This window comes from Salmo trutta, chromosome 40 (assembly GCF_901001165.1).
Source record: "Salmo trutta chromosome 40, fSalTru1.1, whole genome shotgun sequence".
Taxonomy (NCBI): Eukaryota; Metazoa; Chordata; class Actinopteri; order Salmoniformes; family Salmonidae; genus Salmo; species Salmo trutta.
This window is the reverse complement of record NC_042996.1, coordinates 17,059,525-17,086,382: the sequence shown is the minus strand read 5'-3', so window position 1 is coordinate 17,086,382 and position 26,858 is coordinate 17,059,525. Positions and strand designations below refer to the sequence as shown.

General features: G+C 46.8%; 2 protein-coding genes across 2 annotated transcripts in view; one reads left to right on the top strand and one right to left on the bottom strand.

Moving 5' to 3' along the window:
* dnai7 (dynein axonemal intermediate chain 7) overlaps positions 1–3,099 on the top strand; it is a 12,708-nt gene extending 9,609 nt beyond the window's left edge. The window contains exons 15-17 of the mRNA XM_029742475.1: positions 183–341; positions 2,101–2,214; positions 2,565–3,099. Coding sequence (XP_029598335.1) covers positions 183–341; positions 2,101–2,214; positions 2,565–2,834 — 543 coding nt within the window. The 3' untranslated portion in view covers positions 2,835–3,099. The remainder of the gene's footprint in view (positions 1–182; positions 342–2,100; positions 2,215–2,564) is intronic.
* On the bottom strand, positions 3,064–26,858 carry lrmp (lymphoid-restricted membrane protein). Its single transcript, XM_029742053.1, has 37 exons — positions 26,159–26,858; positions 25,731–25,835; positions 25,066–25,246; positions 24,630–24,688; positions 22,767–22,842; positions 22,513–22,671; positions 22,251–22,368; positions 20,240–20,290; positions 19,515–19,592; positions 19,051–19,107; positions 18,668–18,727; positions 18,318–18,382; positions 18,030–18,123; positions 17,690–17,824; positions 17,277–17,378; positions 16,065–16,216; positions 15,177–15,288; positions 13,781–14,060; positions 13,043–13,095; positions 12,312–12,428; positions 12,031–12,130; positions 11,668–11,842; positions 11,235–11,310; positions 8,419–8,465; positions 8,087–8,172; positions 7,815–7,975; positions 7,281–7,365; positions 7,034–7,082; positions 6,897–6,924; positions 6,669–6,809; positions 6,372–6,506; positions 6,103–6,259; positions 5,948–5,991; positions 5,696–5,832; positions 5,358–5,462; positions 4,931–5,050; positions 3,064–4,055 (listed from the first exon to the last, which is right to left on the bottom strand). Exons 1-37 carry the CDS (start codon positions 26,808–26,810, stop codon positions 3,791–3,793), a joined length of 4,617 nt encoding a protein of 1,538 aa, XP_029597913.1. The 5' UTR covers positions 26,811–26,858; the 3' UTR covers positions 3,064–3,790.

The window sequence follows — 26,858 nt, the reverse complement described above, 5'->3', positions numbered from 1 at the left end:
CAACAGTCTAAAATGGCTTCCTCTATTTGTGAACATTCCTCAGTGATTAATATCTGGGGAAACAGTATTGTGGAAATCTAGCCAATGTTTTCAGTGGTAATGAAGGAAACGAGGCTTATTGTATTGAGGCATTACCCAAATCCATGACATAATGCATCCTGACTCATCTCACTGACTGACAGGGCAGCAAGTGTATGCTCCAGTCAGACCAGGAGAGAGGACTGAACCACATCCTGGGCCAGTGGATGAGTCCTTCTCAACTGCAGAAAGCCATGGTCAGCGCCGGGGTCAACATCTTCGTCAACCAATACTCCGACAAATATGTCAGTGTAAACACAAAGGTGAGTGCCATCAGCATACTGTGGATTAGATGATGCATGTTACACAAAGCAATGTGGGCACACAATTCATGTTGCTTGTAACACCTTGTTGAACCTGTATAGCTTTTTGCAACAAAAACCTAAACTCAGCAAAAAAAAATAAACGTCCTCTCACTGTCAAACTTAACGTGTAAATATTTGTATGAACATAAGATTCAGCAAACTTAACGTGTAAATATTTGTATGAACATAAGATTCAACAACTGAGACAAACTAAACAAGTTCCACAGACATGTAACTAACATAAATGGAATGTGTCCCTGAACAAAGGGTGGCTCAAAATAAAAAATTAACAGCTGTGGCCACCAGCTGCATTAAGTACTGCGGTGCATCTCCTCATGGACTGCACCAGATTTGCCAGTTATTGCTGTGAGATGTTACCCCACTCTTCCACTAAGGCACCTGCAAGATCCCAGACATTTCTGGGGGGAATGGCCTTAGCCCTCCCCCTCTGATCCAACAGGTCCCAGACGTGCTCAATGGATTGAGATCCGGGATCTTCGCTGGCCATGGCAGAACACTGACATTCCTGTCTTGCAGGAAATCACACACAGAACCAGCAGTATGGCTGGTGGCATTGTCATGCTGGAGGGTCATGTCAGGATGAGCCTGCAGGAAGGGTACCACATGAGGGAGGAGGATGTCTTCCCTGTAACGCACAGCGTTAAGATTGCCTGCAATGACAACAAGCTCAGTCCGATGATGCTGTGGCACACCGCCCCAGACCGTGACGGACCCTCCACCTCAATCGATCCCGCTCCAGAGTACAAGCCTTGGTGTAACGCTCATTCCTTCGACGATAAATGCGAATCCAACCATCACCCCTGGTGAGACAAAACCGCGACTCGTCAGTAGAGCACTTTTTGCCAGTCCTGTCTTGTCCAGCGACAGTGGGTTTGTGCCCATAGGCGACATTGTTGCTGGTGATGTCTGGTGAGGACCTGCCTTACAAGCCCTCAGTCCAGCCTCTCTCCGCCTATTGCAGACAGTCTGAGCACTGATGGAGGGATTGTGCGTTCCTGGTGTAACTCGGGCAGTTGTTGCCATCCTGTACCTGTCCTGCAGGTGTGATGTTCGGATGTACCGATCCTGTGCAGGTCTTGTTACACGTGGTCTGCCACTGCGAGGACGATCAGCTGTCCGTGCTGTCTCCCTGTAGCACTGTCTTAGGCATCACACAGTACGGGCATTGCAATTTTTTGCCCTGGCCACATCTGCAGTCCTCATGCCTCCTTGCAGCATGCCTAAGACACGTTCACGCAGATGAGCAGGGTCCCTGGGCATCTTTCTTTTGGTGTTTTTCCAGGTTCAGTAGAAAGGCCTCTTTAGTGTCCTAAGTTTTCATAACTGTGACCTTAATTGCCTACCGTCTGTAAGCTGTTAGTGTCTTAACTGTTCCACAGGTGCATGTTTGTTTATAGTTCATTAAACAATCATGGGAAACAGTGTTTAAACCCTTTACAATGAAGATCTGTGTAGTTATTTGGGTTTTTATAAATTCTTTGAAAGACAGGGTCCTGAAAAAGGGACGTTTCTTTTTTTGAAAGTTTGTGTGAAAACTACAGTAGATTGGGATTGATAGGTTGGGGTGTAGCAACGTCTGATGCGGTATCTTTCTCCCTTGTAGGACCCTCTAAAAAAATATGTTGAACTGAAAATCTGGTTAGGCTTAAATGGTGTTGAGTTGAAAAGCTTGTCATAACATTAACCTTTTCTCCAGGACCCTCTGCTAGAACACACTGTGTATGAACAGATGGCCCTGCTCTCCTCTGCCTTCGCCTTCTCCTGGAGCCAGTGGAACACGCAGTGTGGGCACGAACATCTGGTGCTGCAGGTACACTCACACCTAAAGATGCATACTGTTTAAACACACTCACATCCTCACACACACACTGAGGAAGAGTCCTTGGATAGAGGACCTCCCCAGAAAGTAACAGAAGTAGCTTCAGAATCAGGAAAGAGCTGCAGTGCATACACTGAGCTGGTTGACTGGACAGACTAAATTTGATTGAGATTCACCTCTAGTACTGACATTTCCTTGCACCTGCATAGTACTTTGTCCGTGTAGATGGACAGGATATTGACACCTTCTCTTCAAAGTGTGAGAGCACCTAGCAGCCATCCCAGTGTCGTCGTGGTGTGTGTGTTGTAGAATGTGTACAGTAGGATTAACCTCTCTCCCAGGTGTGTGAGCACCTGGACCCAGTCCCGGTCCGAGAGGACTCGTGGTGTGTGTACCTGCTGGGGGCCCGGAGGAGCCAAAGGCTGAGGATCAAGGAACACAGTGAGGCGTTCTCTCCAGAGCTGGACCCCGGCAGCGAGTTCCACTCCACCTTCCTGCACATGCTCCGAGACGGCATGTCCCCCGCCGGACAGGAACGACGCTCTCACCACCTGTTCGTCGAGGCCGTGCACAGACTGCTGCGTGCCACACGGCCTCTCACATACTCCTGACTACAGTAGATACTAGACCCCCAAGCTCTATGTCGGAGTAGCCAACAACCACAGATCTAGGATCAGATGTAACTATTCCCGATCATAACTTTAACCATTAGGGGGAATATGTATATCAGAGGTTAGCGGCAACTTCAACCTACTCTGTGCGGAACACCATGGGTATGACAGACTGCTCACTGAACTTTAACCCTTACAACAGATGGACCCTCATGTAAAACCACAAAGCTTATTTCTGTAGAATAAAGTTCCTTTATTGTGTAAAGTTTGACTCCCTCTTTGGAACATACAAAAGTGGATGAATTTCATAAGTGAGCACTTAAAGTAGAGTAAAAAACATTTGCATGAGTTTGTAACAAAACGCTGGTTATAACAAAAAGACGCATTATAATAGATACAGTCTAACGCTGTCAAATGATAAATTAAACATAAAAAAAAATTGCATTTTAATTGTTAAAATGGTGGCCTCTTCAGGCAACCGCAAATGCCATAATAGATTCAGAAGTATACTATGAAATGTGTTTTAAAAAGTAAAAACGGCTAAATCCACTGTCCATGAGCAAGCATGTTGATGTCCATAGGATGATGGACCAACAAACGCTCAAAAAAGGTGTGACGTGATTGGATAGTATGCGCTGAAGTCTATTACATGATTGGACAGCCCAATGCTGGTGTCCTTGACTTGATTGGTCAACATTGTGCTCACATATACAACGGCCAACAACATTACAATCCCCTTTCCGTAACGGCGCTGTAGAATGTCTCCGGGCATCAATAGGAAATCTGTGGTGGTCAGTGTTCAGTAGCCCCAGTACCAACACACCGACTGCTCCTGTCTTCACACACTAACTAGTCTAACACACATGATGGTTCAAGTTGCAGAAGAAGACCTTCCAGGGGTTGACCATAGCCAGAAGCCTGCCCGTCCATCCCTGTCTGTTGGGGCCACAGCCCCTCTAAACCGGTGGCTGTCCGTTATGCCTCAGCCCTGTGTAGGGCCACAGGAGCTGCTGGATGGTCACCCAGGAGTCCCCGGTCCCCACAGGCGCTCCATCCACGGCCGGCTGCAGCACCAGGCTGGCTAGGAGGGCCAGGAGGCCTGCTAGGACCACTACTAGGGCCAGCCAGAGCCACAGTCCCCGGGACCCGCTGGCTGCAGACGCAGGCCGGGAGGAGTAGGCCAAACACGGGGCTGCTGCGGCCTGCTCTGCCAGGATGGGACTGGAGAAAGAGTGGGAGAGAGGGAAAGAGACGATTTAGAATGGACGCCGAAGTCAAGCTAATGTCTGGATGAGACAGTCAGTCTGCTTTAGCCAGCTGTCTGTCTTCCCAAAGCAGTGATGTAGCGATGCAGAAACAGACTGGCGCCTAGGCTAAGTTAGGATGTTGTTAGCGGCGTTGACTGACCACCACTCCAAAGCGTTCTCTGTAGCACACACCTGGTACACAGAAAATAGAAAGACAGCACTAGAGCATGTTGAGCGGCGAGGCAACGCATGTCCCACATACACTCCACAGGACAAAGGCACACTTTCTCCTGATGGGAATGGATGGAAGAGATTAGAGCTGAAGGAGAGTTTGGTTGAAGCAGAAACCAGAACCACACGTCCAGAGACTGCTTGGTCTCAGAGACCAAGGGCCAGATTCACAAAGCATTCGCTCCAGACCAGGTACATTGTTTACACCGGTCTTTCTGCCCAGTCAATCTGGACCAGAGTCTGCCCCCTGGACCTAAAGCAGCACAGCCTGGAAGCCAGATGTGCTTATGATTTAACCAACCGCTTTACATTTGTCAAGCAGTTGGCTAAATCAGACAACAGACAGGAATCCAGGCTACAGCATCTAGAACCCTTTTCACACTACTGAGCCAAGCCGAGCTGTACTGCTCTGGCCTCGTTACGCATCCACAGTAGTTGACGGAAAAAACTGAGCCAGCACAGTACAGTATGGTTCACGTGGGCACAATGGTGTGAAAAGTGTATAAGGCTCAGGAGCGGCAGAGAAGCTACTAAGCCTAACCAGCTACGCAGCAGTAAAAAGCAGTGCTGCCTGGCTGTAGATGATAGCAAAACACTAGTGGTTGGTTCACTACTAACGTCTTGTTGGGCATAATCAGGGCAGTGATTTTGTTGCCCAGCTCAGTGAGACTGGACTTCCTCTGAACAGGCACTTCTCTCCTCTCCTCATCTGAAGGAGAGTCTGCGTCGTAGGCAGGCCTGTGGGACAGGGTGGGCATGCACGGTTCACACACAAAAATACATACCGACACTAATGCATGTCTCACACAACACACACTTAGGTCTCAACATTTTGTTACATACATGGTCAGGGCATGCACACAGATACTCTGCAATCAATGTTTCACATGCGCCTGTTATGTACGCAGGTTGTTCTCCTACAGACTTGTTACATACACACATACAGTACATGGTTGGGCAAATTAAATGCAGAATGTTTGTTTTCAGGTTGAGGTAAAGTGAGACACGCGCGTGCTTCTGCCACGCAGCCGATATCAGCCCTTACCCCTTCATCAGCATCACGAGTGAGGGCTCGTCAGTCTCAACCCAAGCCCCGGAGCTAACAAAGCGCTTTAGAGGAGGACGCGCTGTGCTCTTCCTTGTCACATTCCTGTAACCACGCCACATACATACACAATCCACACGTCACATTCCACACAACACGGACTACACAGCCCGCAAGTCATGTTTTAACAAAGGCCCCTAATTTACAAACACCTAGATGCAAATTTCTTCCTCGGAAATCAGAATGGTGTTTGTTTTGCAAAACAGGGTCAAGACTGCGTTTTAAATATTCTTCAACAACTCCCCATTTCCCTCCACACAGTGCTGTAGTCTACCTACCAGGGAGATCTGCGGGTGAGTCTCTCCGCCTCCGTCTCTGTGGTGTCCTGTGGTTTGTTAGGCATGTCAAAATGCATGGGTCCCCCTCCCCCACCGGACCGGGGGATAGCTGCTATGCTGACCCGTCGGGCTGATGCCTGAGGAAAGGAGGAATAGGGAAACAATACAAGAGTGTACAGATGCAGACAGTGATTACTACAGTGACTAAAACAGCAGCACATTATCATATACACTGATCCTAAGCTGACCTACCTTATAGGACGTTGCTCCAGATTGTTTCTTGCCTCTGAAATCATCTAAAAGGAAAAATATTCAGTATTAGAAAGAAACATAAGATAGAGGTGTGTGTTCCTCACCTGAGTGTGTTCCTCACCTGAGTGTGTTCCTCACCTGAGTGTGTTCCTCACCTGAGTGTGTTCCTCCAGAGTGGGATCCGAAGGACCTCTCGTTCTGCAGCATGTTCTCCTTCAGCTCAGTGAGCTCAGCGTGTTCCTTAGTGTACATCCTCCTCAGGTTCTCTACATGCTGGATCATTAGCTCTACTGCCTTGCCTGTACGAGACTCCTGGAGGGGGAGAGAGACGTCACACAGACGCCGACCTACACCGTCTACCTACATGACTCTCAAAAGGTGAGGAGAGAGGGGGACAAAGCACGCAATTCAAATTGTACTGTACCTGGTGTATGGCGCCCAGCATCTCTGAGCGACTGGACACTCTGGTCATGGCCTGGATGAGGATGTCCAGGTTCTTCTGAAGTCTCTGGATGATGTCCATAGACTGGTTATCATCCTCACAAAGAGGGGCCAGGGCCTGGGAAGAGCAGACACGAGGAAGGTAAAAAGGAAATTGTATACCCCTCACCTGTAGCAGGTCCTGACAGTTACATTTGGACACCTCACTCGTGTCTCCCTCTTCAACCTGTCCCTTTACATGTGGTTGAAGTCTCCCTTCTACTTAGTCCCTCCCTCTCACCTGTAGTAGTCCCTGGCAACTGGACACCTCCCTCCGGACATTCTCCTCTGCCAGGTCCCGTGACCTCTCCTCCAGCCTCAGCCTCTTCTCCAGGGTGAACATGTCACACTTAAAGCCCAGGGACAGGCGCTGGAACTCCGTCTGGCAGATAGACAACACAGCCTTAACTCTACGGTACATACAGAGAGATAATCAAGAGAAAGAAAAGGTTGGAAAGCTTACCACTACCTCAATCTCCTTGTCGTTAGGGGACAGGCTGCAATGAGGAAAACAGAGTATTACAGTATGTGTCACTAGAAAACAGCATTTATATTATCTTGCAATGCATCTCTAAAATATGAGGTCCTGTATGTTGAGCAGCCTACCTGCTTCTGTCCCCTACAGTTGAGTCCTCAGAAACAACAGAGGTTTCAACTGGTACGACACAGAGAGAAACAGAGAGAGCGAAACATTTGTCTTGCTATTGATCTCTCTTTTACAATAGAAAGAGATCGATATAGTTTTTCTAATCAATCACACAGCGTGACAATTTAATTTTGACTTCAGTCAGTAATTAGACAAGTATTAAAATATTAGGAACGTTATCAGCGGAGGTATCTGGGGTTAACTCACTGTCCTTCTCTGTGGTAACACTGGTTTCACTCTGGTCCTCTTGTACCTTCCCTTCCTCGATGACATCCATACTGCGAGACAGCTCCTGGATGATTGTGGTGAACGTTACACACTCCGTATACACACACACACACACACACACACACACACACACACTCTCCCTCACTGTACACACACTTCTGTCTCACTGCTATCCACCGCCCCAGACACAAACTCGATTCTAACAGACTGTATCCAGTAATTAATGTCACATTGTACAGATCTAGCTATGCATACTGTAGTACCATCATCCATTCTGCCAGAGCGCTGTGAAGTGCTTCCCTGTGTTGATAAGCACAGAGTCGACTTAAGTGAAAAAAATTTCACTCCCACATCAGGCAGAAAAGGCAACATTTTCACAAGGTCATCATACTATTTATGCAAATTTCTCACTATCACAGAGCTCTCATCTCAAATGATCAGTGCACTGCTTTTGATCAGAACTCTTTGTAGTGCACTATGGATTAGGGTGCCATTTGAGACAGGGAGCCATACCAGTTCCTTCTTGAACTTGCTCCTGAGAACCAGGGAGTCCATTTTGGCTCCTGAGGGGTCAGGCGTCGTAGCATCCCTTGGACCCTGTGATGGGTCAGTGGGCGCAACATTCAGTCCATCCATGGTCTGAGAGCCTCTGTCCCCTGCCAGACTAACTGTCCCTGTAGAGCCAGTGAAAGAAGTGTTACACACATGCAAACGCACGCCCTCTCCCTCCCTCACACACACACACAGAGTTGGCAGGAGGCCATAGCTCCTGTATTTCCTCCTACCTGACAAGTCCACTTCCACTGTAGGCACTTGCACCACCGACTCCTGTGTGTCCTCCTCCTCCTCCAGTACTGGTAACAGGCTGGTGCTGGAACGAACACACACACACACACACATTACAGAGCGCTGCAGCAATTCCACCATGCCAAAACAATTGCACAACTTGCCGTTATCACTACCGTGTGTCTCCATCACAACCAAAAGCAAGAGTAACGTTCTAAACATTTCAAACAAAGTCAACATTAACCTCCTAACAAAAAATACATCTCAGCACACGTCAGAGAAAAGTACACCACTTCCAACATGTAACTAGGACAATCATGTATACACTCACCTGTCTTCTGCTAACACTCTCTCAGCCAACTGGTCCTTGGTTTGCTTCTGAGAGAGAGAGAGAGAGAGAGAGAAAAAAAAAGAGGAGAGATGAATGCAAGTGGCCTTGTAACATACTTTCAGCATCACTCGTCAGAGGAAGTTAACGATTAAAAAGAGTGACACGTGCGCAAAATTGCGTACCGTACCTGTCCCATGGCATCAGAATGTTATCTCTGCTCTGTACAGTGAATAGAAAGGATGGGATGGAGAATGCTCATTTCTTACATAATGTGCTGGTTGGTGGAGAGCAGCTGTGTGTGTGTGTGTGTGTGTGTGTGTGTGTGTGTGTGTGTGTGTGTGTGTGTACAACGCATTTACACTGGCAGGGCAGTAAGTAGTGGGGGCGGTGGAATACAGAACACACTACAGCTAGGTAAGAGCGGAAGGCACTAGACTATATAAAGCTGGATACTTGAGCGCAGAGCTATGCTATGAGTGGTTGTTGGGTAATGGAACTGTGCATAACAATCAAGAGGAGAATGACACTATAAAAACCAAACTCAAATCTCACTGCAAAACAGATGGATCCAGATCCCTTTTATGTATTATCTATGAAGCTTTTAAACTCTACACAACCCATGTATCTAAACAAAACGGTTATTCAGAAGCAAGGACACAGAACAATCCAAGGTGGTTGCATTTATTCATGCAACAACCAGTCCAGGACATTGCATAATTTATAAGCGAACAGGGTGATGTCAGGAAGATTTGGCCAATAACGCCAGTGTCTTCGTTTCCTGCTACTGAATAACTGCCAGAATGACTAAGCTGATGTTGCTGTGTGTCATTAAGTGTTCAATATCGGGAATAATTCATATTTATCCCGAGAGTCCCAGGAAATACCGGTCAAAATCGGAAGTGCCTATTTAAACAGTTTTAAACCAACATTTAGTCACTCACTATACCAGGGTTCTCCCAAAATAAGATTGTCTGTGCGCCACCACATTGCCGGCTTGGCTGCGCCACTAGCCTATGTAAAGATTTCACAGTAAGTGAAACTGATGATAATAATAATAATAATAGTAATGATAGAGTAACTCTGATCGCCAATGACATTGTTGTGAATTGCAAAACAGCCGCTCATGAATTCGGAGCGTTTTTTATGTTCCTCAATTAATTCAGCGCATTTCAGTAGTAGGCTAGGCCATCGCGACACAGCACGCTCAGGACGCACACTGAGTAGGCTAAGGCTAAAAGCGTTTTTGAATCATACAAACTTTGCAACGGCAGTCAAACAAAAGTCAAATCACCAAAGTCGCTGAGCTTGCTAGATAACCAACTAAATTACATAATATCTTCTATTTGGAAAAATCGAGTTGATTATGCAGATAGCAGGTCAGCTCATGATTAACAGAGAGATGAGGAAATTGTTTACATTTCAAGGCATCTTAAATTGGGGGATCAACTCTAAAAACAAATATCCATATCTACTCATAACATTTGTTGATCCTACATTCTCTACGGAAGCTCTCATATGGGCAGCAATAGGAGACAGCGCAGTGAAGCCGGGAAAGGTTCTAGCGGTATTTTGACATGCTTTTGATAACGCAACCTGTAAACTGCGTTCGGGTCTCTGTGTGCAGTCCGGCAGTGTCAATTATGTGTGTGATTTTAATTTATGGCGACTGTGTGACGTATACATGTTAGGCTTCCGTGCAACAACCTGCTTGGATAATGTGACATTTAATTTTTTGGCCAATCTGCTGCTGTACATGTTGTATATTTTGTGGAATTGCATTAGTGCGACATTGGGGGAAAATATTGTAATTTCCCAGTCATGGTTGTTAATCCTTATAGTTGACTTGAGTTTTATAAACTCACATAAGTCAAACTTGATTACTAGCCTACAAACAGAAACATAATAGCTTATTTCTCCTGTTTTTTTCTCCCCAAGACACCCTCAGAGAGTTGGGTCACAGTCAGGGCCAGCCATTATCAATGGTGACCCTTGAGCAATTAGGGTTTACTTCCTTGCTCAAGCCCACAGACAGATTTTTTTACCTGGCTCAGGGATTCGAACTAGCAACCTTTCGGTTACTGGCCCAACGCTCTAACCGCTAGGCTACCTGCTCTTTCACTACTCTCCAGTCTACCAAACTGACACACAGATCCAGCTCTAAATGCTAATCCTCACCCCAGACAAATAAAACCTGCACTCTTAACTATTCGAAGAAATATGTTGGCTCCCTCTGGGAGTGCCACCCCACTGTGCCTACACAGAGCAGGAGACTGGAATAACAGAAATAGCAAGTCTGTCTCTGTCGATGGACTCACAGCTAACCCCTGGGACAACACTGAAATAACCACACACAAACCGGCTCAGAAAATATAGACAAAAGTTTAGTCGACTACACAACGGTATACACATAAACAAAGACTATTATTACACAGACATAACATCCTATGTACAATATCTGGATGAAGGAACCAAATAAGTCATACTTGCCTCCCTTGGCAAAGTGTACAGTGCAGTGAAGCAACTGGAGCAGAATACTCACAGGAGGGAGGGACCATGGGTCCCCCTCCAACCTAACCCCCCCTCTCTTGGCACAGCCCTCAGCCGACCAGCCCGTCCATACCCCTCAATCCCATCCACAACACAGCGCCACTCAGCCCAACTAGGAAGAGAATGAACAGAGAGAGAGTAAAAGAGGGAAAGAGAACGATAGAAAAGGGGAAGTCAAGTGGCGAGAGATGGTGTCACAGTAGCTGTGACTGTCAATGGAGGAAGTTAGTTTTCCCATCAGTAAAATACTTCCTGTGTATTGTACTGACCTGTGTGTCACTCATATTGGTCGAGGTGGTGATGTCCTCTCCTTTTCCTCTTTCACTGCCGTCTGTCTGCTGGGGGCTGACTCCGAGAGAAAGGTGAAAGGTCAGTATGTGTTGCTTGGAGCCCAACCAGAGAAATGATAAATGTTTTGGGGTGCGCTCATCTCTCTCAGATAGTAGGAAGCAGCTGGGGTCACTGACTGACTGCGCAAACCTATGAGAGCAAAGTCACTGCCCCAGCCCCGATTACAGGTGCATCGTGGGTATGCAAAGTATCGCTAAAGGGGCCCAATTACACAGCCAACATTTCCCTCATTCAACTTGAAAAACACTCATTTGACTGGCAAATGTGTCCAGAGAGGAAGAGAAGCATGCTACAGTGCACTCCCACCGAACGTACAACTGTACTGTAAAAGCCACAGAGCTCTGATCTCACCTGCCAGTCAGTAAAATGGTCTCATCCATCACAGGGTAAGTGCAGCTGGGAGATACCATCTCAGCCAGCCTGGGGGGTGGACTGTTCCCAGCAGTGATGGTCCTGTCGTGTTCTGGTGAGCCAGGCTGAGGTGTGTCTTGAAGAAGGGGCACTATGGTGTCCGGGCTCATTGCATCTGGACAAAAGGGTGAGGAGGAGTCATAAGTGAAACAGCATTGGAGAGGGCCATCCAACTCAATGAAATATACTGAATGCATGAAGAGATACTAATTTGCTGTAGTTGCAGGCTAGAGAGAGTCAGGGATTACATGGTGCAGAGAGAGAAAGACTGATCAGAGGGGAGGAAGAGAGAGTTGGTCTTACCCGATAGAGAAGAGTGGGAGGGAGGGAGTGGATGCTCCTCGGTGTCAACAGCATGCTGGTGGGCGTCCTCAAGCCCAAAGCATTCTGGTAGTTTGGCACCCTGAGGCACAACACATACAGATCATTTAAAAAAGAAAGAAAAAGTATGAATATGATCAACAGACGAGCATCAATACATAACAGCCACCTGTCCATTCAGTTAATGGGAAAGGATGCAGCGATAGACTGGAAAGCAACAGTGCCTTTGCTTACCCAACAAAGCATATAAAACAACCTCTTACATCACCTCTATCAGTCACTGTCCATTCCCTATCGATCCGATTAAGAAAGCTCGACTTCAGAAGATGAGCCATTCCATTTAGTCTATCTTGAACTAATGAATAAAAGCAAGGCTGTGTGAGTCATGTCAAGTGGGAGGAAAGTAAAAAGTATGAAAGAGGAAGATGGAAAGAGAGTGTGTTCCAGCCCAGATTGGTCCACGTCCTGTTGTCTATTCACCGAGGTGTGGTTAACACTTCTGCTCCTGTTCCAATGCTCTTAAAATGCTTCCTTACTCTGTCGTTTCCTTGGAGTGGTCACTGATCAGACATGACAGGACTGGTAAAAGCTACACAAAACCTAAGTGATCAGGATAGATCGTTGATTCATTCAAGGAAGAGGCGAGGGAAGGATGCATGTTCAAAGTATTTGAACGGGGCCTATGACCATTCCCCCTTTTCCTGCCCACCAGCACCAAAGGAAGAAGTGGCCTCTTAAAACTATCACCGCCACATACGGTCACATGCACTCCAACGACTACGTAGATCTACATACTAGAAGGGACATCCCCATTCAAAGCAATGTTCCAAGGTGGGGGTTCTACTCAAATGAACACCAATTCTTTTATATGACAAACAACCACCAGTCAAGTCTGGAGTGGACAACCAGAAAACAAATCCAGAGAATAGCTTTAAAGCACACTGACACATTAAGGTTACATACAGAGTTCTAGGTTTTTAAGACTGCCATCTACCTGTGGGGGTAGACCGTTCACCCTCTGGTCACTGTCTGTTGCCACTGTGGTTTCTGAGAGAGAAAAAAAAGGGAGAGAAAGGGGGAGAGAGACCGGAAGGAAGAAGAAAAGCTAATTAGTTAAAGTTGAAAATCATCTCCGTGATATTCAGCTGGGGTCACTGGCAAGGTCAAACTAAGCCCCACCCACTACCATCTTAGACCATATTATTAGCCCATTAAACTCCCTGTCTGTGTTAGAGTGGGTTTAGAGGCAATAATAGCCACATTATTTGGGTTCTGACAGCCAGTGATGCAGGGAGACCACTTCCACTGGGTTTGGATTACTTTAACACCTGGCCATAGAAGGCTGGGGCCTAGAAGATTTGCCAACAAACAGCCACACACAGACAAAAGACTGGGCCGTCTAGGGGCTTTTAACCAGGACACACACTAAGAGGTCCCTAGCTGGAGACCCTGGCCATCTATGGCTGTCCTTGCCACAAACCCCAGAGGGCTGTGTGGGTGTCTGGGGCTGGTTCTTCAAGGGTGGCTTAGTGCTCTGTGACTCCAAGGATTACAGGGGTAATCCACACAGGCTTTTGACGGACTCACTAACCCCTGGTTTACCCAGTGTTTCAGTAGCCCAGAACCAGAGAAAGACCTTACAGAAACTCCTGTAAACTCACTAAAATACAGCCCAATATGGAGTTATAACAGGATATCGTCATTACTAATCTGTGGAATCCTACTCACTCACCTCTCAGATCCTCTCCCTCCGTCTGGTCGGGTTCACTTTGTTCCGAGAGAGGAGAGAGAAGGGAGATCCCCCTCAGTCCCCCCTCTGGTCCCTCTCCCCCCACCACAGTCCACCTCTCCCCAACCTCCCCTTCTCCAGGCTGGTCCCCTCTTTCTGTCAGTCTGTCCTCCTCCGTCGGTCCCGTCTCCTGACTCTTGAAGTCCCTGTACGTCTCCACCCCCTCATTCTTCAGGAAGCCTTGAAGGACAAACTCCTCGTCCCAGTCCAGGTCCTCCCCAGCCTGACAAAGTAAATTAACTGAATTAAAACCTGTTCAGGGAATCTAATCTATTTCTAAAGCATTTTTCATATTAGCAGAAAGAGGTTTTTCAGTAACTCTGCCTAGACACCAAAGAACACGTAGAAGCACAGGAGTGCAGGGAAAACTGTCTAAAAAGGCTAATGAACACAAAAACAGTAGGATAAAGTTACACTTGTTTATTCAATGTGTCAATGTTTTAATTGCATCTGTCCCTACTTAAACAAAGGATAGATATATACATAAAATGGAGCCTGTTCAAAATGCTAATGTGAGATTTCAGAGTTCAACAGAAAATCAAACATGGAGTACAATCACCACCTTCCGGAGACACCTGAAACCCCACCTCTTTAAGGAATACCTGGGATAGGATAAAGTAATCCTTCTACCCCCCCCCCCCCCCCAAAAGATTTAGATGCACTATTGTAAAGTGGTTGTTCCATTGGATATCTTAAGGTGAATGCACCAATTTGTAAGTCGCTCTGGATAAGAGCGTCTGCTAAATGACTTAAATGTAAATGTAAATGTACGATGAAGTTACATTTTCCCGGGAATGCTGATCTAAGATCAATTGTGTGTTTCTCCTCCCTAATAGTTAAGGTTGGGGAGATGGTAAACTGATCCTAGATATGTGCCTATGGCCGATAATAGACAATAAAGGCACTCACAAATTAACGTCACAGAACAGAAAATATTTCTCCTGATCAGAAAGTGTTCAAAGTGTCCACTCAGCCTCCCACTCCATCCTTTAGCGTCTCTATTAAACAGCATCTCCATCTGGATGGAAAACGTACTCCAAAGTTATACAACTATTCACCATCTGAATCCGACTCCTATTCTCTGCTATGCTCCATGGCTCTCAATGCCTGTGTCATAACAGTAGCCCAATATCCACTATACCCAACATCCTTCTCCCATACCATCTTTCTACAAGATATTCTACAGATCTTCAAAAGCTACATGCCATCTGGGGCACACAGGGGACACCTCTTCCCCCATATCTCAATTAGTCCTACCTGTGGATCATCAGGGGTTTCACAGCTAGCCTCTCTGCTGTCCCGTCTACCTCTTCCCTCCCTCCATCTCCCGCTCTCCTACCTGTGTGTTCTCGTCAGGGGTCTGGCAGCTGGCCTCCCTGCTGTCCCCCGGGGTATTTAGCTGGTCCAACTCTTCACGCAGCTGCCGCTTCTGATTCTCCTGCTCCTGAACCCTGCACGGACGGACCCACATAAATTACACACATTTACACAGACAGACACGTAAAGCAACACACTCCCAAAAACATCAACAATAAAAAAGGGTCACTAGCCACAAATACTTCCGAAACCCCGGCAATCATGCATCCAGTGACTACAATGCAAATTAACAGATTCATCACTCTCACCCAGCCCATTGACAGCGTAGTGAAAGGTTCATAACATACTGTACCCAATCCGCAGGCACATGCAGTGTCCCATGCTGCTGTTGCCCAGCCTGTACTAGGATGATAGGGGCTCTCCAGAGCTCCTAACTTCCAGTATCAGACAGCTCCTAACATCCAGTCCCAGACTAGTCCAGAGAGCCTGTGCACAGCTGGCAGCCCAGACAACGTTCCCACAGCCTGGCCTGATAACGGCCCCCTCCTCCCCCTTTTATCCTCCACAGCAGGGCGGCAGTGTGGAACGGGTCCACGTGGCAGTGAGGCAGCTACAGACAGAGCCATACTGGGCCAGGACCCAACCACTACTTACACAGGTTAGAGGTCACCCAGTCAGACCCAGAGCACAGACTTCAGGAGAGCAACCAAATATGACCAGATTCCGCCCTAGATCCCTCCTGTACAGAGTCTGTATTCTCTTAGACAATGACAGCCCCTCCCTCCACACTGAAACCCTTTCTTATACAAGACCCGCAAAATTTACTTGACCAGTGAGAGAAAAGCAGCACCAGTTCCTCTTGACCCTCACTTCCAACCGGCAAGCACACACACACTCAACCCCCACTCACCTGACCGACAGGTGTAGTATCTCAGTGCGGGACCTCCTTATGCTGTTGGCCATCTTGATCAGTTCTTTCTCCAGGGAGTCGGTGTACTGGTCCAACTGCTCCAGGCTGAGGCCCCACTCTGTCCTCCTCTGATCCAGCTCAGACTGCACTGCCTGTGGGGGAGAAAGGGCAGGGAGTCAGCCTCTTCCTGGAGCTACAGGGTCTCAGGCAGCCTATCCAGTGGTACTAGACGTAAAGTATGTCCATCTCTTGGTCACAGTCAGTGACACTACTGCACGCACTCTTTACTCAAGAAGAATGTTTACTGTGGACATGTCTGACGAATGCAGATTGGAGAGAGAAAGGAGGTGGGAGAGAGGAAAGGGAGTGAATAGAGTGACAGGGAGGGAGAGAGGGGGGAATGAAAGAGAGAGGGTGGCAGAGGGAGGTGTCAAAGACCGTATGAGAGAGAGCAAGTGTGTGTGTGTGTGTGTGTGTGTGTGTTGCGAGAGACTGAATTTACACTACAGCACACTAACTAAGCCACGCTGCATTAATAGGTATTGATGGGATAGAGATAGTTATATAACATTGTAGATTAGGGATCTCTGGAGAGGAGAGAGAGAGAGAGAACAGCCATATTATGTAATCCTCTAAAAGCTACGAGCAGAGAGTCCTATTCAGCTCAAACTCCTCCCTACTCTCCACATTGAACTCAGTAGGTGGCATCTCAATAGCCTAATTGCTCCTTTCCTTGATCTGCATTCTGCACTGATCTGAAAGAACAGGATAAGTGAAAAGCAATATAATGGAAAACCAAAAGGTATTTGCTCTCTTCTCTTGAATCTCTGAACCTAGAGAAATACCAACCTCTGCTTTGGTACATATGTGTGACCCCCCAGGATACCTACACACACACACACACCTACAGAGAGTTCTCTGGTACAGAGTGACTCAGTAACATCCTCCTCTACCACTGAGCTGGATAGTGGGTTAATACATCCACTCGAATGGCTCTCTAGTGAGAGTGAGTGAGTGAGTGAGTGAGTGGAGAGAGAAATAGAAAAATAGTGAGAGAATGAGGGAGAGAGCGAGTAAGAGAATGAGAGGGGAAGAGAGCGAGGACAGAGAAAGAACGAGATGGGAAGAGAGGACAGAAAGAAGGAGTGAGAACGAGAGAGGGAGAGCGAGAGTGTGTGCGCGAGATCGAGATAGTGTGTGTATGCCCTTCACCTGCAGTCTGGGGTCTTTACTAGCCCCTGGTCCTCCATAGTGGTGTATGAGTCCTCTGAGTGTTGACAAGATGGAGTGGCCCTCGTCCTTAAAATCTCTCTTCTGAAAACAACCAGAAAAACAATTGTGTTTCAGGCTATCAATGTAACTACTTTAAGTACTAATCAATTCTCTACGGAAGAAAATGAGTCATGCATCTACACCACAATCATAGAACAATGCCATCATAGATGCACAAAAAGTAGTTTTTCATGCTTCTTCTTGCTTTTGAAATGTGTGCTGGTTAGATACCAGTCCCTGCATAGTGTTTTGAGTGCATAATTAGGACAGTAAGGGCTGAAGATACCTAATGAATTATCAGGACTGCTGTATCTATAGTGTACAATGTCTGCTGTATCTACTGTATAGACTACCAGTTTGTTGACGAGGCTCTTGAACTCCAGGGACATCTGGTCAGGTGTGGGGCCCTGCAGGAGCCGGAACACCTCCCTGTCCAGAGTCTCATCTAGCACAGATGCAAAGCTCAGCGGCGACACACATGCCGCACCCTGGAAATAAAACACGGCTTGGTCATTAACCCTGAAGCAGATAGGCTGATGGCGTCAGTAAACTATAGCATAATAAAGTCCCTGGAGCTGATGTTTTGGGTGAATACAGTGGATTGGTTCTCAAAGGTGTGAGCATACTTAAACAGAGAGTGGGTGTTCAATTCACAGGCTGCAAACATGGAACGAGGGGATATATTTAACTAACCTCCGGAGGTGCTTGAGCAAGGGCCAGTTCTGTCTGCAGGGATCCTGAAGTGCTGTGGTTCAACCTGTACGCCACTGACAGGGAGATACCTGCACTGCAAGAGGGAGAGCGAGAGACAATAAGAGAATGCAAAAAAAAAAGATCCCACAGAGAGTGCGCACGGGAGAGGGACCCAAACAGAATCAAACTACGAAGACAAAAGGACATAGTTAAACAACAGAATACACAGCATTCCCCAATCCTGCTACTAGAACAGTCAGGGCACCATCTCTAGTACAGTGTACTTACACTGCCATGTCTGGCGGCATCATGTGTATCTGGCTCTCCAGCTTGGTCTTGTCTGCTCTCAACAGCTGTCAGAGACAACAGACATCAAACACGGTTAGATAACACCACTACTGCTGCAGCTAATACATATTCACTGCAGCTGACAGATAAACAGAAAGACATGCATATCCATAGGGCTCTGCTGAGAGAGAGACAAATCATTTTGCAGAGCTCTCTGGTCGGCAGTTCAGAGCAGTGGGGGGTACAGCGTTGCTGCTTGTACACATCCACTCCTTTATGATCTAGTGCATGGGAGTAGGGGCTATGGGGAGATTTGGGATAGAGTAATGATTTCCAGACAGCCTCCTCACCTCTGTGACTGACGAGTACTCCTCCACTGTAGCCTTCAGCTCCTCAATCTGTCTGCACTTCTGTAGAGGGGAGACATGACAGCAATATTCTTGATTGTCATAAATAATATCATATTTCCCCCAGGACAATGTCTCTGAAAACATTCTAAATGTACAGTCATGAATGAACAGAACAGACCATGCCCTGAAGCCTGGGGTATTACTGATCTCAGGACCCAATCTACAATGTGACTTTCGCTTTGTACAGCCGTGTTATCATAGAGAATGTGCAGTAGGGGACAGCCCAACTACAACAATGTCCCATCTTTATTCATAACTGAACAGATACTGAACAAAAAGTACTAGAAAGAAATGCTTTGTTTTTTTATTCAGATGATACTGACCTGGAATATGAGGGATTCCTTTTCACTCACGACAGCATCAAAGGAATGATTATGGACCTGTGGATGAGAGAACAGACATTACCATGACACCACGGGCACTCATCCACAACACACAGACCAATCAGGAGCAGGTGTGGGGATCACTTTGATCCTAAAGGCCAGTTATGTAGGTCCATAGCACTGCACTCCAGGACTTTTCAGAAGACCATGAAAGGCAAAACAAACATTCACACAGCCGTTCCTTCTAGGCACAGTTGACCAGAAACATATTAAGCCTAGTCCTGGACTAAGAAGCATTCTAAATGGAGAATCTTAATTGAAAGTGATTTTTTTAAAGTTGAGAACTAGGCTTAATCTGTTTCCAGGAAACCGCTTTCTAGTTGCCTACCTTGAATCACTTATTTCCTCAAAAGGTACAATAGCTTGTCCAATATAGTTTGTTCAATATAGTTATGTGGACCCACCTGCAGCTCAGCGTTTAGGTCACACAGTTCAATTATCCTCTTCTGGAGGTCATCCATCTCCATGGTGACCTTGATGTTCTAGTCCACAGGTGTGGGGGGGGGGGGGGGGGGGGGGGGGGGGTGAGAGAGATGAGTAATTCTACCCAAAAGAGATGCCTTATTTTACCCTACCATGTCAGTTAAAAGTGGACGAGGTACATTAGAGTAGATAGCCATGGAATGGCATTTCCTAAATCAGTGATTCCCAACTCAGGTCCTCCAGTACACATTTATATTGTAACCCTGGACAAACACACCTGATTCAACTTGTCAACTAATCATCAAGCCCTCAATGAGTTGAATGAGGTGTGTTTGTCCAGGGCTACAACACAACTGTGTACTGTTGTGGGTACTAGAGGACCAGGGTTGGAGAAAAACTGTCCTAGATCCTGGAAAAAAAGCAGACAGGAAGTTCCCAGGGGAAGCAGATAGTCCTGCTGCTTTGTGGTTGTTTCTCCCTAGTAAGCACTTAACTGATCAATGACACTGATTGGTCGGAGAGCACAATCCTGATAACTCGCCACCAAATCAAAATGTCTCATTAAAAGGAATGACAACCACAGAAGCACTTGAGGTGCCTTTAAGATGCCTCCAATTAAATACATGATAAAGTAATGAAATGACCCAAGATCAATGTAGATCTTGCTGAAAGGGGTTCTGTGTGCAGAGAGAAAGGTATCCAGTACCTCATCCTGAAGACAGCTCATCTTTACAATCAGACTCTGGTTCTCTCTCTCCTGTTGGGGAGATGTTGAGTTAGTATGACTGTGGACGTTGTATAGTTAGTTGGATACAGGTAACAGCCAAAGGAAACACCAAAATGAGAGAACAACTTCAGTGCACCTTGGCGTAGATTCTACAAGTGTCCAAAACGCTATTGGAGGGATGCGACACCCTTCGACGAGAAGTTCCATAATTTGGGTTTTTGTTGATGGTGGAAAATGCTGTCTGAGGCGCCGCTCCAGAAACTCCTATAAGTGTTCAATTGGGTTGAGATCTGGTAACTGAGACGGCCATGGCGTATGGTTTACATTATTTTCATGCTCATCAAACCATTCAGTGACCACTCGGGCCTTGTGGACAGGGGCATCATCATCCTATGGTGGCATAGCCATGGAAGCCAAAATAATGGCCTGTCCAGCATCTTTATAGATGACCCTAAATGAACTCAGGAACCTCAACTGTGTTGAAGCACCTATTTTCAATATACACAGAACAAAAATATAAAATGCAAAGTGTTGGTCCCATGTTTTATGAGCCGAAATAAAATCCCATAAAATGTTCCATACACACAAAAAAAAACGTATTTCTGTCAAATTCTGTGCACTGATTTGTTTACATCCCTGGCAGTGAGCATTTCTCCACTGCCAAGATAATCTATCCACCTGACAGGTGTGGCATATCAAGAAGCTGATTACACAGCATGATATTACATAGGTGCACCATGTGCTGGGGGCAATAAAAGGCCACTAAAATGTGCCGTTTTGTCACAATACAATGCCACAGATGTGTCAAGTTGAGGGCGCATGCAATTGGCATGCTGACTACAGGAATGTCCACCAGAGCTGTTGCCAGAGAATTTTATGTTAATTTCTCTACCAAAAGCCACCTCTGTCATTTTAGAGAATTTGGCAGTATGTCCAATCGGCCTCACAACCGCAGACCACGTGTAACCACACCAGCTCAGGACCTCCACATCCGGTCTTCTTCACCTGCGGGATAGTCCCAGACCAAACACATGAAACTGTGGGTTTACACAACCGAAGTATGTCAGCACAAACTCTCAGAAACCTTCTCAGGGAAGCTCATCTGCGTGCTCGTAGTCCCCACCAGGGTCTTGACCTGACTACAGTTCGGAGTCGTAACCGACTTCAGTGGGCAAATGCTCACTTTCGATGGCTACTGGCACGCTGGGGAAGTGTGCTCTTTACGGAGGAATCCTGGTTTCAACTGTACTGGGCAGATGGCCGACAGAGTATGGCGTTGTGTGGGCGAGTGGTTCGCTGATTTCAACGCTGTGTACAGTGTCCCATGGTGGTGGAGTTATGATATGGGCAGGCACAAGCTATGGACAAATGAACACAATTGCATTTTATCGATGGCAATTTGAATACAGAGATACCGTGACGAGATCCTGAGGCCCATTGTTGTGCCACTCAGCTGCATCACCTCATGTTTCAGCATGATAATGCACAGCCCCATGTCGCAAGGATCTGTACACAATTCCTGGAAGCTGAAAATGTCCCAGTTCTTCCATGGTCTGCATACTCACCAGACATGTCACCCATTGAGCATGTTTGGGATGCTCTGGATCGACGTACACGACAGCGTGTTCCAGTGGAGTGGGACAACATTCCACAATCAACAGCCTGCTCAACTCTATGCAAAGGAGATTTGTCTTGCTGCATGAAGCAAATGGTGGTGACACCAGATACTGACTGGTTTTCTGATCCACACCCCCACCTTTTCTTTAAGGTATCTGACCAACATATTGAAATCTGTATTCCCAGTCATATGAATTCCATAGATTAGGGCCTAATGAATTTATAAAAAATAAAACAAATTTAAAAACAGACTGATTTCCTTATATGAACTGTAACTCAGTAAAATCTTTGAAATTGTTGCGTTTATACTTTTGTTCAGTGTAGATAGTTGAACAGCATGACAGTGAAGAAGTGTGTGTGAGTGTATATGTACCATATGTTTGGTCTGAGCCGAGGCCCTGGCTCTACCCTCCTCTGTACAGCTCAGACTCATCTTCATCTCCTCCACCTCATCCTTCAACATCTTCTCCTTCTGGGCCAGCTGCTGGCCTCTACAGGGGGGAGAGAGGGACGTTATACTTGGGTGTGAGTATGTGGGGCCTAATAGGAGGTTCAATTGAGAGAAGGTGGAATAGGAAGGCATGCATTTCAAAAGTATGTGTATGCGTGACTGTGTGTGTGTGTATAATCCATACAGTCTGGCCTGGGACTTGAGCTCCTCGTTCTCCTCTGCTAGTTTCTGGTTATGGTCCTCCATGGTCTCCACATTCTGCTTCAGCTTCCTCACCTCCTCCTGAAGCTTCTGGTTACTGAACTGCAGGTCGGTCACACAGAACACCAGGTCTGACGTCTCACTGGGGAGAAAAACAGTTACATACAGGGTAAAATACGGTTAGTCAAATGTCAAATTGGACAATTGCACGCACACACGAACACGAGCATTACTTACAGATCTGCTCGTGACACCTCCCCTCCAAATGCCTCCAGACTGCCTGAGGTCATGTTCAGCAGGACAGACCTCTTAGCTGACGGAGAGGAGAGAGATGAGTGAGAGAAGTGGTCTATGCTTAAAGAGAGAATGAGGGAGAAAATACATTGACTTGCTAAAATGATGAGACATTATGTGTGTGTGTGTGTGTGTAAGAGAGTGAGTGAGTGGTGGAGCGAGAGAGAGAGCTACTTGGAGGCATGGTACAAGAGAAAACCGTCACCCCTCACAACAGTCATCTGTTTCTCTGATTAGTCCTCTAATGCCTCCTTTATGTCTGTGACAGGCTCGGAGTCTGACAGACTATACAGTGGCTTGCGAAAGTATTCACCCCCCTTGGCATTTTTCCTATTACAACCTGGAATTAAAATTGATTTTTTTTAATTCCAGGTTCCAAGAATAAAGACAAAAAACTGAAATTGAGCATGCATAACTATTCACCCCCTCAAAGTCAATACTTGGTAGAGCCACATTTTGCAGCAATTACAGCTGCAAGTCTCCTGGGGTATGTACCTATAAGCTTGGCACATCTAGCCACTGGGATTTTTGCCCATTCTTCAAGGCAAAACTGCCCCAGCTACTTCAAGTTGGATGGGTTCTGCTGGTGTACAGCAATCTTTAAGTCATACCACAGATTCTCAATTGGATTGAGGTTTGGGCTTTGACTAGGCCATTCAAAGACATTTAAATGTTTCCCCTTAAACCACTCAAGTGTTGCTTTAGCAGTATGCTTAGGGTCATTGTCCTGCTAGAAGGTGAACCTCCATCCCAGTCTCAAACCTCTGGAAGACAAACAGGTTTCCCTCAAGAATTTCCCTGCATTTAGCGCCATCCATCATACAATTCTGACCAGTTTCCCAGTCCCTGCCGATGAAAAACATCCACACAGCATGATGCTGCCACCACCATGCTTCCCTGTGGGGATGGTGTTCAGGGTGATGAGGTGTTTTCCCTTGATGGCCAAAAAGCTGAATTTTAGTCTCATCTGACCAGAGTACCTTCTTCCATATGTTTGGGGAGTCTCCCCCAAGCCTTTTGGCAAACACCAAACGTGTTTGCTTATTTTTTTTCTTTAAGCAATGGCTTGTTTCTGGCCACTCTTCCATAAAGCCCTGCTCTGTGGAGTGTACGGCTTAAAGTGGTCCTATGGGCAGATACTCCAATCTCCACTGTGGAGCTTTGCAGCTCCTTCAGGGTTATCTTTGGTCTCTTTGTTGCCTCTGTGATTAAGGCCCTCCTTGCCTGGTCTGTGAGTTTTGGTGGGCAGCCCTCTCTTGGCAGGTTTGTTGTGGTGCCATATTCTTTCCATTTTTTAATAATGGATTTAATGGTGCTCCGTGGGATGTTCAAAGTTTCGGATATTTTTTTTTAGAACTCAACCCTGATCTGTACTTCTCCACAACTTTGTCCCTGACCTGTTTGGAGAGCTCCTTGGTGCCGCTTGCTTGGCGGTGCCCCTTGCTTAGTGGTGTTGCAGACTCTGGGGCCTTTCAGAACAGGTGTATATATGCACTGAGATCATGTGACACTTAAAGTCCACCTGTGTGCAATCTAACTAATCATGTGACTTCTGAAGGTAATTGGTCGCACCAGATCTTATTTAGGGGCTTCATAGCAAAGGGGGTGAATACATATGCACGCACCACTTTTCCGTTAAAAAAAAGTACAAAAAAAAAAAAAAAAATCATTTCACTTGGCCAATTTTGTGTATGTCCGTTACATAAATTCCAAATAAAAATCCATTGAAATTACAGGTTGTAATGCAACAAAATAGGAAAAACGGATGAATACTTTTGCAGGCACTGTATGTCTGTATCAACTCACCTGACAGGCTGTCTCGGAGTCTGACAGACTCTTGAGTCAGGTCCTCTGGGGTGTCGTCCCTGTGGTTGTGGTGAGGACAAGGAGACAGACACCCAGAAACATGACATTACATAGCCACACAATATCACAGGCTTACACACACACACACACACACACACACACACACACACAGGAATGCATCTGTTACAACACAAAAGTTACAAAAGCTTATCTAATAGACAACAAGCTCTTTGATGAGAATATTCGGCTGCAAATGTGGTACCCATTTGAACTAGAACACAGCACCACGTACAGGCAAAAGTGGGACAAGACGACATGCACTGCTATGTAGCGCACTACGTTTGACCAGAGCCCTGGTCAAACGTAGTACACAATAAAAAGGAAGAGTGCCATTTGGGGGGGGGGGGGGGGGGGACACAGAAAACAGCTCCAGTACCCATTATTTCTGCAGTCATCGATCCACTCCTTCATGATGGCGTGGTAGGTGTCCAGGTCTATGGAGACATCTTTGTGCTCCGGGTCCAGCATATTACACAGGTCCTCCAGCCCGCTGTCCTCAGAACCACGGCTGGTGGTGTGACGCAGGTAGTCCACGATACGAGACACGTACACCTTACCTGAAGGAGCAGGAGGGGGCCAGGTTACTGTCTTTACCATAGTCATTTACTGGGTTACTGTGGTCAGTCTGGTGACTAGCATGGTAAGGGACCTCCCCAGGCGTCAGAGCAATCTCCTTCCTCCGCCTGAGGTTCTTTCAGTAACAGCTTTTAGTAAACAAAACAGGACTGTGAAGAGACAACCACCCACAGGGAATCTAGAGCACTTGTATCACATCATTGACTGCTTTAGAAACAAAGAAAAGAAAGCAGAACTGGCTACACTACAGTGGAGTAAATTATTGACCGCCTTTTTAACAAAACGTTATCACGGTGAGTGTGTGTATTAGATTGTGCCTCATACTATTAGTGTTCAATACGGTGAGTCGGGATAGAAGAGTGTGTACTCCACAATGTGCAAGATTTGATATTTTGAGTGTACTTCTGTGCTCAGTATATATTTGATACTTTGAGAGTTTAATGCTGTATGTGAGCGAGTGCGTACCTCTGCGCTGGCTGTCACAAACGTGGAAAATGGTGTCTAGTAAATCCTCTTCACAGATCAGACTGACCTCAGCCATCTCCTTCCGGTTCTCAGAGGACATGGCTCCTACACACACACACACACACACACACACACACACACACACTCTTTCTGTAACTACACTGGCCAATGGCCACTTCATCAGCCGACATCAGTGGCCAATAAACATGATTGTTCTTCTGTCAGTTGCATAACATTCCTTGAGGCAACATAATAAAATGTACATACTGGTGTGTGACATAAGAGATGGCGAATGGAAAGGAGTGTGGGAGAGGCCTGAGGAATGCTCTTAACCTCTTGTGATCAATAGTCTATCATTGATGTAATTGTTCACTAAGAACTGAGCAGTGCTTTCGTATTCCCACAGTGAGTGTGTGTACTCCCCTTACCGTCTCCCATGGACAGTCTCTTGACAACCAGGGCCGGGTAAGGCAGCTCACACTGCAGCAGGTTGGCCGTGGAGTCCGACGAGCAGAAGTTGAGGTTGTAGGACAGCAGGCTATGTGCAGGTGTGTGAGTGTGAGACAGAGAAGGGGTCCTGTGCCTCTCACTGCCGTCAGACAACGTCCCCACCTCAGGCTGAGTAAACCGGTGACCACGAGAGAAGCTGAAAAAAGTGTCTCCAGTCTGGACAGCTGGGGTGGAGCAGTTTCTCTGCCATCCTCTCCCTTGCCCTCCTAACCCCACCCCTACCCCCGTCCACTCCCCAGGATTACTCGTTATGGTAAACTTAGCATTGACTGGGGTTGGGGGGTTCATGGTGTGGTTGGCTGGGGCGGAGTTGGGACAGTGGGAGCTCCTGGGAAGCTGGGGTGAACCCTTGGGGGTTAACATCCCCTCCCTCTCGCGCTTCTTCAGGATGACTTCCAGGTTGCGGCGCAGGCCGGACTGGGGGCTGTCGTAGCTGCTGGACGTGAACTTTGGGATCTGGAAGGGCGAGGAGGGGTTAAACTCACGGTCGTGCCGCTGGATGGTCTGCAGCTTACGACAGATGCTGTCAACAGGGTTGTGGCGTTGACGATGGGTCACTCCAAGGTCCATGCTGGAGCAGGGGGTGACAACACAAGCGCTAGACAGGGGAGAGGCTGT